Raw genomic sequence first — 11,913 nt, 5'->3', positions numbered from 1 at the left:
TAACCCACTGAAAAATAAGCTCCATAAACAATCTACTGCTGTTACCAAAAGCAGCTAAATATATTAGATCCAAAGAGATTTGCATGCCTTTTCTCTAAACTTTTAATGAATGTCAAAATCACTAATATACAAAATCACTGAAGAAAGAAGATAAAAGAATATTTCTCCATACTGACAATTCAATTTTAATTTATGAGACAAGCAAACTCAACCACTATTTATAAGCTATTGGAGCTGTATTATAAAAGCTATCAGCTTATAATAATGTTGTTTGGATAATGTAAAGAACCAAAGCTCCTAATTAGTTCCAAGTACATGTATTATTGGAACAAAAGGTAGTATTTCAAAATAGTGAAAATAAATCCCATTTAAAAAATTTCCAACAAGTATTACTGGAAAGCACTTTATCTTTTTATTACAGACATTCTCATTTGTAAAAAGAAAGAATAGAATAATCAACTGCATATGCCCATCACCAGCTTCAACAATCATACTTGGAAAGAATTTTTAAAACTTCTACACATCCCAAATTTAGGTAACTTCATAAGATATGTACACTAGTATGATTTTACTGATATAATCCTACCAATAAAATAATCAACCCGGTGACCCATCATATTGGTGGACTTCGTTGGACAGTTGAATCGAAGATACTTGGCTACAGCCTTCTCTTCTTTAGATGGTTCACCAACTTCCTGCAACATAAGAATATTATTTTAGTGCAATCATTTACTTGAGAAATTCAATAATTTACAAATCTGTTCTATGAATTTTTTTGAGTGAAGTAGAGGCCCTGCTTTCAAACTTTCTCTGGAGCAGACCTGGTAATGTACAGAAAAGATAAAAACAGAGATTTAAAAAAACTACATGTTTTTCAAATACAAGTTAATAGAGGCAAAGCCTGTCTGCTTCTTGTCCTCAACTATCAAGCATTTGAGTTGTTTTTCCAGTATGGCAACTATTTTGTACCAGTTCACCTTCACTCTTGTATGGTCTCTTTTTATAAGCCACAAAACAATAATTAAAAAGATAACATGTTGCCAATAATGACTGCCCAAATGTCAAAGTAAATAGAAACAGGTGCCATAAATGTTAAAATAACAGCTAAAGATATATATCCTGGACAGTGAACCATAGAAGGAATTCTGAAATTAACCAATAATAGCTGCCCCAATATTAATACTACTGAGATGTTGACAATTTGTATTCCCTTCTCTTTCTCCTTGTGGTTGCAGATACCAGATAACTGTCTGGGACTCATTTCCCATCTTGTCTTCTCTTCCCCAGTAAGGGTGAGGCAAAAATAAAAAATACAAAAACAGAGATATTACTATCTCATTTGAAGAAATGAGTAATGGAAGTAAACTGACAAACAGAAGTTTTGGAAAGGCTGCTTTAATTCTTCCCGGTTTTCTTTCTTCATACCTTTTCCCAAATTTTCTATTAACTTTCTTCATTGTTTATCATTCCCCATCTTCCCATTATTCTCTTTCATTCTGAACTTCTTTAATTTGACAATTCTTCCTGTGTACTTATTCTCCCCACTTATGTACTGAAGAAAATGAAAGCAGTCTACATTTGTACACATCTTCTGTATAAACTTTTAAAAGTTGTCTTATTGTTGTAAGCTATTCAAACAGATGCACTGTATTTAATTACATGCGTAAGCACAATACACAGAACACTCAATATTTCCAGCAATATATAATCTAAATGTGAATGATTTCAGGAAGATCTGTTTCTTTAAAGAATAAAATGCCAAATACTAGTAAAGAATTATTTGCCAAGAATCTAGGATGCTGAGAAGAATTAATTAAGGCAGTTGTTTTAAGCAGGAAATTCTAATACACAACATAGAAAAAATAATTTACTTAAATTATCTGTGTTTGTATCAGGTTTTCTTAAATTTCAGGTAAGTCTGAATTCAGTTATGTTTAAACAAAATAAGGAACAATCTACAAACCAGGGTTTCAGCTTTAATTTTATTTTGAAAAGGAGTAATCTGTTACATGAAGTGAAAGCTTGTGCTTTGGTGGTTGAGTCACCTGGCAGCTACATCTCACATTTTTCCTTTGCATTTCTCAACTCTTCTACTTTCAGTAGCCCAATTAACAGCGTATGATTCTTACACTCTGCTACTACCAGCTGTGGGTTATTTGTGGCAATAAGAATTAAAAGCCCAAACCACTCAATCCAAAAGACGACTACTGTAAAAACCAAGTATTTATGAAATAAAAACCTTTATGTTTATAAATAAAAATATATATCACAAAAATAGAGTCTTAAGTAAGGTTCATAATGATTTAATGAGGCCTAGCTACAAAATATACTTTCTGACATGGTAAAAGGTGAAAATTCCTTATTAAAAATTTTGAAACCATGCTAAAATATATTAATATATGTTGGTATCGTATATGTTAGATGAAAGTATTTAATTATTTTTATATAATATACACTTCTAGCCTCATCTATTAGTAATATTCTATATAGTCATACACCTGAAAAAGCAATACCATAAATAGTTGAAAAAATACTATAAATGGTTTATAAAAATCAATTCTATTTTATAATCACATCCATATATGCTCAATTTTTTCATTTGACACAACTGTTGTCAATTTAAAGTTTATTTAATTAACTGATAACCTGTTATTGGGATGTGTTTGATTAAAAATTGTGGGGGAGAAATGTGAATAAACGTAAACTGTTCAATTGAATACATACTTACCCTATAATCTTTGGATGCTACGGTAAATACAAAGATTTGTAAGGCATGAAACCTACACTTTGCTACATAACTATGTAAAACAGCAACTGTTATTTCCCAAAAGGAGTGATAGAGAAAATATTTTAGAAGTTCACAAAGTACAAGTGAGATTATCAATGTGGATGGAACAGCTAGAAAAGACCTCTTGGAAAAAGGAACTGGATTTTGAAAGATGAACAAGTTTTGGGTAAACTGAATGAAGAGTATAAACATTGTGGCTGAGAATGACACAAAATTTGCCTCCAGTAGAGACAAGTTAGGAAGCACTGGGAGGTTAACTATGTGTAAGTATTAATAGAATAGACTATTATTCTATTAGACTATAGAGTCTTCAAAGTAGGTGGAGAAATTTCAACTTTACCTGTAACAGAAAAACTATTAGTAGTTTTTGAATAGAAGGATATAATCAGAAAAATGCTTTAGACATTATTTTGATGGCTGTATGTAGGATGAATTGAAAAAAAATGCATAAGGCAGGGAAACTGTTTAGAAGAGTATGGTAGTATTCAAGTAAATTGTGATGTGATAGTGGACTAGGAATGGGAAGAAAATTTAGATACTTGAAACATTTCAAATGTACAATAGACAGGACTCAATAAAGGATGAATGAAATAGACAGGTAAGATGTCAGATTTCTAACTTTATCAATGAAAAGGACAGTTTTTCAATAATAGAAAGGAAATTTGGGAGGAAGATGATTCTGGAGAACAATTGTATCAATTTTGAGCATGACACACACTCAAACACTCAATTATACAATTTACTGAACACAGACATAAATGTACTAATCTACTGACTGCTGATAGAGGCATCACATGTAAAATCTGATTAAATATTAGCATACATAAAAAACTGAGTTCATTCTATATTACGCAATAAGGAATGTGATACTATAACTATGCACAAAAATTTTAAATCTCATTTTAACAATTAACTTCAAGTTCAACAAACTTTTCTACAACTGCATTCCCTCCTTGGTAAAGGCACTAAAACCCAACAATGTACAGAAGACACCCAGAAAACATGGACTTGGAAAATCTTTCCCAACTAGACACAGAATTACTTGTCTACCGATACTTTCTTAAAGTATCAGTAACTTATAATAAGTTATCCATATTGTAGACTGCCTTTAATGAAAATGATATAATTTGTGCCATCTGCTGGGGCTTTGGAGCCAGAAGATTGCTGTAGAAGCGTACCATGAGAACATGAACCCTGGAAACTGGTTATACAGAAGATCCTACGTGGAGTCTTCACTACATTGCTCCCCTGCTGCAGCCTAGGAGGGCATAAAACAGTCTTACCTTCTTTTTGTTTATACATTGGACTACAGTACGGTCCCTCTTTGTTTCCTTTTGATGTACACTTACTTGTGTCAAGCATTTTCCCCCAATGCACAAATTACAATTCAAGGTCACTGAACCTATTCAACATAAAAATCTTTTCTAAGCATGAAACATCAAGTAATAAACGACAGAAAACTCAGTTGATACTGCAGACCTTTTTGTCTAAAAGTTCTACAATAGAATCTTTTCTGTCACTTAAACTCTGAACTTTTCATTCATTACATTTAATCTTTTTATCACAAGTGATGCCAGTATTAGAGTCTCTGATTCTCTGGAAGGATAAAACTGAGGAATTTTCTAGGATAGAGTATTTTTATAAATTTGTGAGAGTATTACTTATAAAAGTAGTACTCCAAGATCTCTCACATTCTACACAGCCATGTAGAAAACTTCAAGGATGGGAAAATAAATGTCATTTATTTTCATTTTGCATTATGCCAAGCTGATTTTTAACAATCAAGCCTCAAATAAATAACAGAAAGTAAATAGCTATGCTTTATATAACTCATAACCTAATGGTTTATTTATTGAATAGAGAGCTGTTAATCTTTCTTTAGCATATCAAAGAGTGCTTATCAAAAATCAAAATAACAATCCAACCCAAATGCTTCATACAGGGCAAAGGAGGGTAGGAATATAAGGGAGGGGCTATGTGTCAAGCACTTTTAACATCTTTTATAACTTTTAATAACTCATTGACCTACCTATTGTTTTCACAGCAATCCTATATCCCTGAAGTTCTTTCCTTTTCTTTTTTTGAGGTAAATATCCCTTCTTACAGATGCAGTAATTGAGGTAAAATGTAACTTGCTCAAAGCTACTCAGCTATTACTCAGCTAATAATTGGTAGACCTGAAGTACAAACAGGCACAGTCTGGCTCAAGTTTTAGCTCTCTGCCACTGTCAGGACAGTACCATACAGCCTCTTTACCTATCTTTCTGTTTAATATAAGATCACAACTGAAACAAAAGCAGCTATTCAAAAGGTGAATTATATCACCTTTACAACATTAAGGAGCAGTTGAAATAGTAAAACAACGCATATTAAAGGACATAAAATTGTACTGTCAAGTGTAAAGATAAGGACCTCAGTAAGTACAAACCTGACAGACAACTTTAATACAAATTCTAATAAAATACTGTATATCCATATCGGAACAGTAACATTAAATCTTAAAAGGTTAGAAACAGTATAATTAGGAACTTTTTCTACTGACCTTAAGCCCTGATTTGAGACATCTGAATGTGGAATTTGCCTTTTGCTAATTCATTCTCTATCCTGTTCAGGACTTTCTTATTTCTACCAAAGTCCAAAATTCCAAACTTAATGATCATGTTTACCTTTTTCATAGTACTTAAAAGTTTCCAGGAGAATTTTAACTTGCATAGCTTAAAACACCTGTAGTGTAGGCCCAGAAATTGGTAAACTTTAAAAAGATGGAGGGATAAAATAGAAGATAGAAAAAGTCATTCTAAGCAATGAAACAGTAAGGAACAGAAAGGCAATGATGAGTGTAACCATTTATGATTAGTATATTAACAATTTACTACATGTTATCCATTTATGATACCTTATGAAGGTTTCTCAGGACATGAGCGGGTGAGACAACAACTAATAAACATCCCGAGTCTAAGATGTTCTACATATTTAATACTCTTGACAAAGAACAAAAACAGGTGGAAAACTGCAAGGAAGAAATGCACAAATGACATGCATGTGGAAAGAGGGAGGGTTGTTATGTAGGTTATGAAGATGACACACTGGCATGTGAAAGGTTTCTGGGCGCCACCACCTCGTTGCAGCACCAACAGGGGTTGTGGCTGTTTACACAGTGCCGCCTGGAAGAAAGCCAGCAAGCTTCAAGTGGGCTATTAAATTAATAATATTGAGGAGAAAGGGGGGCAACGCAACTGAACATCTGGATAAGCAGATCGCCGCCTGGGTCCCCCGGGCAGCCGACCAAGTCCACATCATTACCCCTCTACGGTCTATGCGCACAAAGAACAGGCTGCTTTAGGTCCGTCCTCCGCCTCCTACCCCAATTACCGTGGCCTTAATTTAGGGATAACTAAGGCGAGATGATGGGGTGAAAGGAGAGGAGGAGCCCCGGGAAGGGTCAGTGTCTGCTCCCAGAAGGAGGCTGACCTCCCAGCCCAGGCCCGGGATGGCGCGGCCACAGGCACCCGGGGCCGGCAGCCGGACTCCGAGCCCGGCGCCTCCTTCCTTCCGCCAAAGCTCCGCCACCACCTCGGTGTCTGTCTCCGCCGTGGCCAACACCGCCCCCCCTCAGGCCCCTCACAACGACGCACCCGCGGCCAGCAGCCTCGCGGCGGCACCGCACCGCACCTCGCCCTAGCTTTCGCTCGCCCTTTCAGGGGGCCTTCCCCGCGTTTTCCACTTTCGAGCGCGCTGAAACCCCCCTACCCCAGGGCTCGGCTTTGCTACCTGGATCCGCTTCTTGTGTCGCCTGCGTTCCGCCATGTTGGCCGCTCCGCCCGGTTCCCTCTGACGTGGAGCGAGGGGTGGGGGGCGGTGGAAAACTCGCGAGAGCGCGCCTCGCGGCCCGTTATGTAACACGCCGGCTGGCGCCCGCGGAGGGGGGACCAGGTGCCCCGCGGCCCGGGGGCCTGCTGTCCTTGGCGGCGCCTTGACGTTCCTCTTTTCCCCGCTCCTGTTGTGGGAACTGTAGAATCGCTAGGAGCAGGAGGAAGTCAAGAACTGGACCAGAGGTTCTCAAACCTGACTGAGCATCTGAATCACCTGAGAAGCTACTAAAATGCAGATTCCCGGGCCCCACCCCGTGGAGTCAGGTTCAGCACGTTCGGGGTGCGGCCGTTTACTGAGGGCTCGCCTGAGACCTAGGGAATCCTGGAAGTCTTCACCTGTGGCGATTCCTGTAATATTCCCAGCAAGCCCTATCCCACCTCGTTTAAAGGTCATGAAATTCCATTTAAAAGATGAGAAAACCGAGACAATGGAGGGGCAGAGACACGAACTGACTTATCTAAGGCTCCGCAGGTGGTGGATGGCAGAGCCCAAGCCTAAGCCAGTCATCTTTTCCCAAACAAACTTTGGATCCTCCATTCCATTTTCCATATTGCTTTTCAAAACTTACCTTTAGAACCCAGAAGTCAGAGAGAACCCAGGAAAGTGTAAATAAGATGAATAGGAGAACGATTCTAAGAAGTTGGGAATGAAGAAGGATGCAGGCTACTTCAATTCTCGTAAATTACAATTGTTGTAACTATTGTTATTTTAGAGCCACCTAGACCAATGAGAAGTGGCTTAAATTGCTGGTAAGAGCTTAAATAGAAACTCCCATGACTTTATGGAGACTTTTACAGCATTTATAATTGTAGAAAGTTGGGAAAATACAGAAAAGTAAGATGAAGAAAATAAAAACTTCCAATTCTACCACTTAAAGATCTTTTAATCGTTCTAGTTTATTTTCTTCTAGTATTTATTCCTACTTTGTGTGTGTGCGCGCGCGCATGCGTGCATCTTGGTATTTATAAATTTTCCCATTCCCCAAATTGAGATCATATGCAATATGGTAACCTGCGCTTTTTACTGAAGGTTATGTTGTAAGCATTTATTACACCATTTAAAAATTCTTCAAGTTGCCTACATTATATACCTAATTTAATAGCAGTTAAATGTATAATTAAGGCATATTGCAGCATCTTGAGCCTAATCTTTTAATAAAGATAGCTAAAGTCATTTTTTGGACTAAGCAATTCTGGTCTCAGGTGAGCCATTTTGTTCCTTTCTCCTCTATGATCTATAATTTGGGTGTGTGTAGTAAGGGAAGGGGTGAGAAAGAAGTAATGATTCTTACCAATTAACCCAAAATATAATGCGGAATATGAAATGTCTTTATTTCCTTCAATCCATCTCCCCATACAGAATGATGAGTCCGTTTTGTGCTGTTTCATTTGGAGAACTCTGAACTGCTTCATAGGAGACCTGGTCTATAAATGAAAATATTATTGCATTTAATAGATTTTGAGTGCCTACTAGATGCCAAATGTTAGGCTAGGACTATGGTAGGGAATGAAAATCCCTTGTGGCGAATGTCTCCCCTTGAAGTTACTGCCCTACCACCTTCTTCAGAGGAGCTTTAATTTAATGTCCCCTTGTTCTCACTGTCATTCACACCTTAAACTACAACAATTTAGTTTCTACCTCCATGCTTCATTATTAATTCTTTTGTCAAATCCAGCAACTTCAGCTGTCATCTTACTCAGCATAAGACAATATTGGTCATTCACTTCTTGACTTTTTCTCCTTCTTTGGCATTATGATATCATCTTCTTCCCTCTGATTTCTCTTTGGCTTCTCTCCCTTTACCCAGCTCTCAAATGTTGGCCACCACGCTTCCATGCTCAGCTTCTTCCCTTCTCTTCGCTTTGTGTGTTCTGGGGAATTTCATTTATCCTCACGGCTTATTTCAAAATACTGCATAAATGTTTATTTCCAGCTTTCTTCTGGATGTCTCTACTGAATGTCCAACTAGAAATCACCATTTCTCCAGAGAAACCTGCCCCTTTTAATGTATTTTTAAATTCTAATAACCGCATCATTACTCACTCAGTTACTTATGCTAGAAACCCTGGAGGTATCCCAACCATGCCTTCCTGACAAACAGTCACCAATCCTATGGATTCTACAACTGAGATATTTGGAATTCTTCCCTTCCTCATCATTCTTACTGCCATTACCTTGCACAAGTCTTTATCATTACCTATGTGAACTATTGTTGCAACAGCCTCCTAATTGTTCTCCCTGACTCTACTCGCTTTTTACTCTAGACCATCTACTCCCTTGTTTAAAACCCTCCCATGACTCCCCATTGTGTATACCAACATGAATGATGCTAATGTTCACACATATAACCTAAGTGTCAAATTTCTGGGTCCCTCTTTTATTGAATATTTATGTAAAAATAGCTCAAACCTCTTCCTGGCACCCTATCTATATCTTCGATGGTGGTAGTTAGGAGTTTCTCCCGGCCACTTCTTGTTCTTATTTACCTTTGCAATCTCTACAGTGAGAAATCATACTAAAAAAAAAAAAGAAAAAAGAAAAAAAGGAAAAAAATGAATGTGCAATCTCACTCCTATCATTTGATCATTTGACTGTTATTTCTCTCCCTAATAAGGAGCATTTCCCCTCTTCCTTTCTTTTGCCAAAGCAAAACTATTAGTTACAGAAGATTTTACTGGAGGTTTTTGAGAAAAAGGAGAGTTATATTGATTGACTCATTAAACAAATGTTTATTGAGGGCTTACTATGTGCCAGTCCTTGTTGTAGGCACTTGGGATATACCAGTGATAAAGAAGCAAACATAACTGCTCTTGGGGAGCTTACATTTTGGGGAGAAGAGAACAGACAATAAAATACAGGAAGCAAAGTATAATACATGGTACAGTTGTCCCTGGGTACTAGCGGGGTATGGGTTCCGGGATACCCCTGGGATACCAAAATCTGCAGGTGATCAAGTCTCTTATATAAAATGGTATAGTATTTGCATAGGTAAAAGAAAATAAAAATATCACCCCTCCCCAACTCCTTATGCAAAAGAGAAAGTAAAGACCTTAGGCACCAGGGAAGGACTGGCCCCACATATCATTCATTAAGGAAATTTCTTGCTAGCCTCTCATAAACAAGGACATACAAATTGTAACTTTAGGTCTGCAAAATATGTCTAGCTCCTAAAACTAAAGTCTGTTCCAGTTCCACACTAATAATGAATTCCAACTTTAACTACACAGGTGCAGAACCAGAAACAAGATAAGATCAGACATTCTTCCACCTACCCAGGGACATCTACATAATTGATGCTTCCTTCACTCCTTTCTCCTCTGACATTTGCTTTGTTTTATGTAAAATATAGATTTTCCTGCGTCTTACAAAAATGTAAACATTTTGTCTCATTACCCTCACCCCTGCCTTTTTTCCTTTCTGTATGCCTTTAAATACTGAAAGTTCCAAATTCCCCTTCAGAAAAACAGCCACAGCTTCGTGGTTTGTGCTTTTCCTGGGCGTGTCCTCAACTTTGGCTTAAAAAAACCTCCATTGATGCGATCTTTGCCTCAGTCACTTATTTCGGGTAGACACATATAACCTATGCAAATCCTCCCATATACTCTAAATCATCTCTAGGTTACTTATAATACCTAATATAATGTAAATGTTATGTAAGTAGTTTTTGTGCTATCGTTTTTAAAATTTGTATTATTTTTTACTTAAAAAAATTTTTTTCCCAATATTTTTGATCAGTGGTGGATTGAATCTGCATTTGGGGATCCCTTGGACACAGAGAGGATATTAAGGATATTAAAAGCCTTAGGAGAGAAACAAAGCAAGGCAAAGGGACTGCTTCCAGTGGGAAGGAGGATGTAACTGCAACTTAAATGGTTAGGGCAGTCCTCTTTAAGCAGATGCTCTTTGACCAAAAATGGCATGAAGGAGGAGGGAGAGTAAGCCCAGTGGGTATTTAAGGGAACTGTTACTTGAGGTGGAGTGAATAGCATTTACAAAAGTCCAGAAGTAGGAGAGTACAGGATGTGTTTGAAGAATAGTCAGGAGGTGAAGCAGATTCAAAGAGGAAGGGTCAGAGGGGATAAAGTCAGAAGGAAAATGGGACTAGATTGCACAGGGCTTTGTAGGCCATTGTAACGGTTTGCCTTTCACTGAGTAAAATGGGGACTATCAGAGGGTGGGTAAAGCTGGATTGGGGCAGAGGAGTGACATAATAGTGCTTCTATTCTGAAAGGATTCTGATTGCTGTCTTGGGAATAGACTGTGGGAAGAGGTGCAGGGATGAAAGGAGGGAGCTTCAGTTAGTACATTATTGCAGCAAACAGGTGAGAGATGGTGTCGTAGACTCTGGGGGTTGTTGTAGAGGCATTGGAACATGCTTGGATTCCGGATATGTTTTGAAGGTAGAGTTAATGGGATTCTGAATATGAGGCAAAGAGAGGAATCAAGGATGACTCCAAGATTTTTGGCTTGACCAACCAGAAGAATGGAGTTGCAACTTACTAAAATTGGAAAGATAAGAGTGAACGAGATTTGGTATAGGAAAAATAGGAATTTGGTTTTTGGTATGTTAATATTGAGAAGCCTAATGGACATCCAAGTGGAAATGTGGAATGCACAGCTGGTATATGAGAAGTAGAGTTCAGGGGAGAGGTTCAGGCTGGAGAGTTGAAGGGGATTAGAATATGTCACCCCAAAATATGCCATTTTGGCATAAGGATTATTTTGAGCTGAAGGCAATTGAGAAAAAGAAGACATATGAAGGACGCTTTGATCTTCTTTTATCTGTCTAGAAGCAGGGCATGAATTCTGCTCAGGAAGGTGCCCCCCTCTTCTCCATACCAGGTAGAGGAAAACAACCCTTATCACCAGAGACAGAGGCAGCACCAAGATGAGTCTGCAGAAAGAAACCTTACTGTAACCTTTATCCATTAATTTCCTCCATATATTCACCTTCCCACAATTTACCACCTCTCCGAGCCTAAACCCCCTTGCCTTTATCAGTCACTTCTCCCCAGTTTATCACCCTTTGTTCAGATGGTTTATAAGCCCCCAAGTCTAACCACTTCTTTGGTTATTTACTTCTTTTCTGTGATGCTGTGGTAAATGGTAAAGATATTAACATTATAAATTGATATGCTTTTCTTCTGTTAATCTGCCTAAAATGGTAGGGGAAACATTTTTTCTCCCCTCCAGGATCATCAGTACATAGATGATATTTAAATCAAGAACCTGAGGGATCACTTGCCTCCTCC

General features: G+C 37.8%; 1 protein-coding gene across 1 annotated transcript in view; it reads right to left on the bottom strand.

Moving 5' to 3' along the window:
• SEC62 (SEC62 homolog (S. cerevisiae)) overlaps positions 1-6,650 on the bottom strand; it is a 24,364-nt gene extending 17,714 nt beyond the window's left edge. Inside the window, exons 1-2 of the mRNA XM_012640165.1 lie at positions 6,560-6,650; positions 573-695 (exon numbers count right to left, since the gene is read on the bottom strand). Coding sequence (XP_012495619.1) covers positions 573-695; positions 6,560-6,595 — 159 coding nt within the window. The 5' untranslated portion in view covers positions 6,596-6,650. The remainder of the gene's footprint in view (positions 1-572; positions 696-6,559) is intronic.
• Between the last annotated feature and the right edge of the window lie 5,263 nt (positions 6,651-11,913).

This window comes from Propithecus coquereli, unplaced genomic scaffold, assembly GCF_000956105.1.
Source record: "Propithecus coquereli isolate 6110/MARCELLA unplaced genomic scaffold, Pcoq_1.0 Scaffold15, whole genome shotgun sequence".
NCBI lineage: Eukaryota > Metazoa > Chordata > Mammalia > Primates > Indriidae > Propithecus > Propithecus coquereli.
This window is presented reverse-complemented; position numbering and strand designations above follow the sequence as displayed.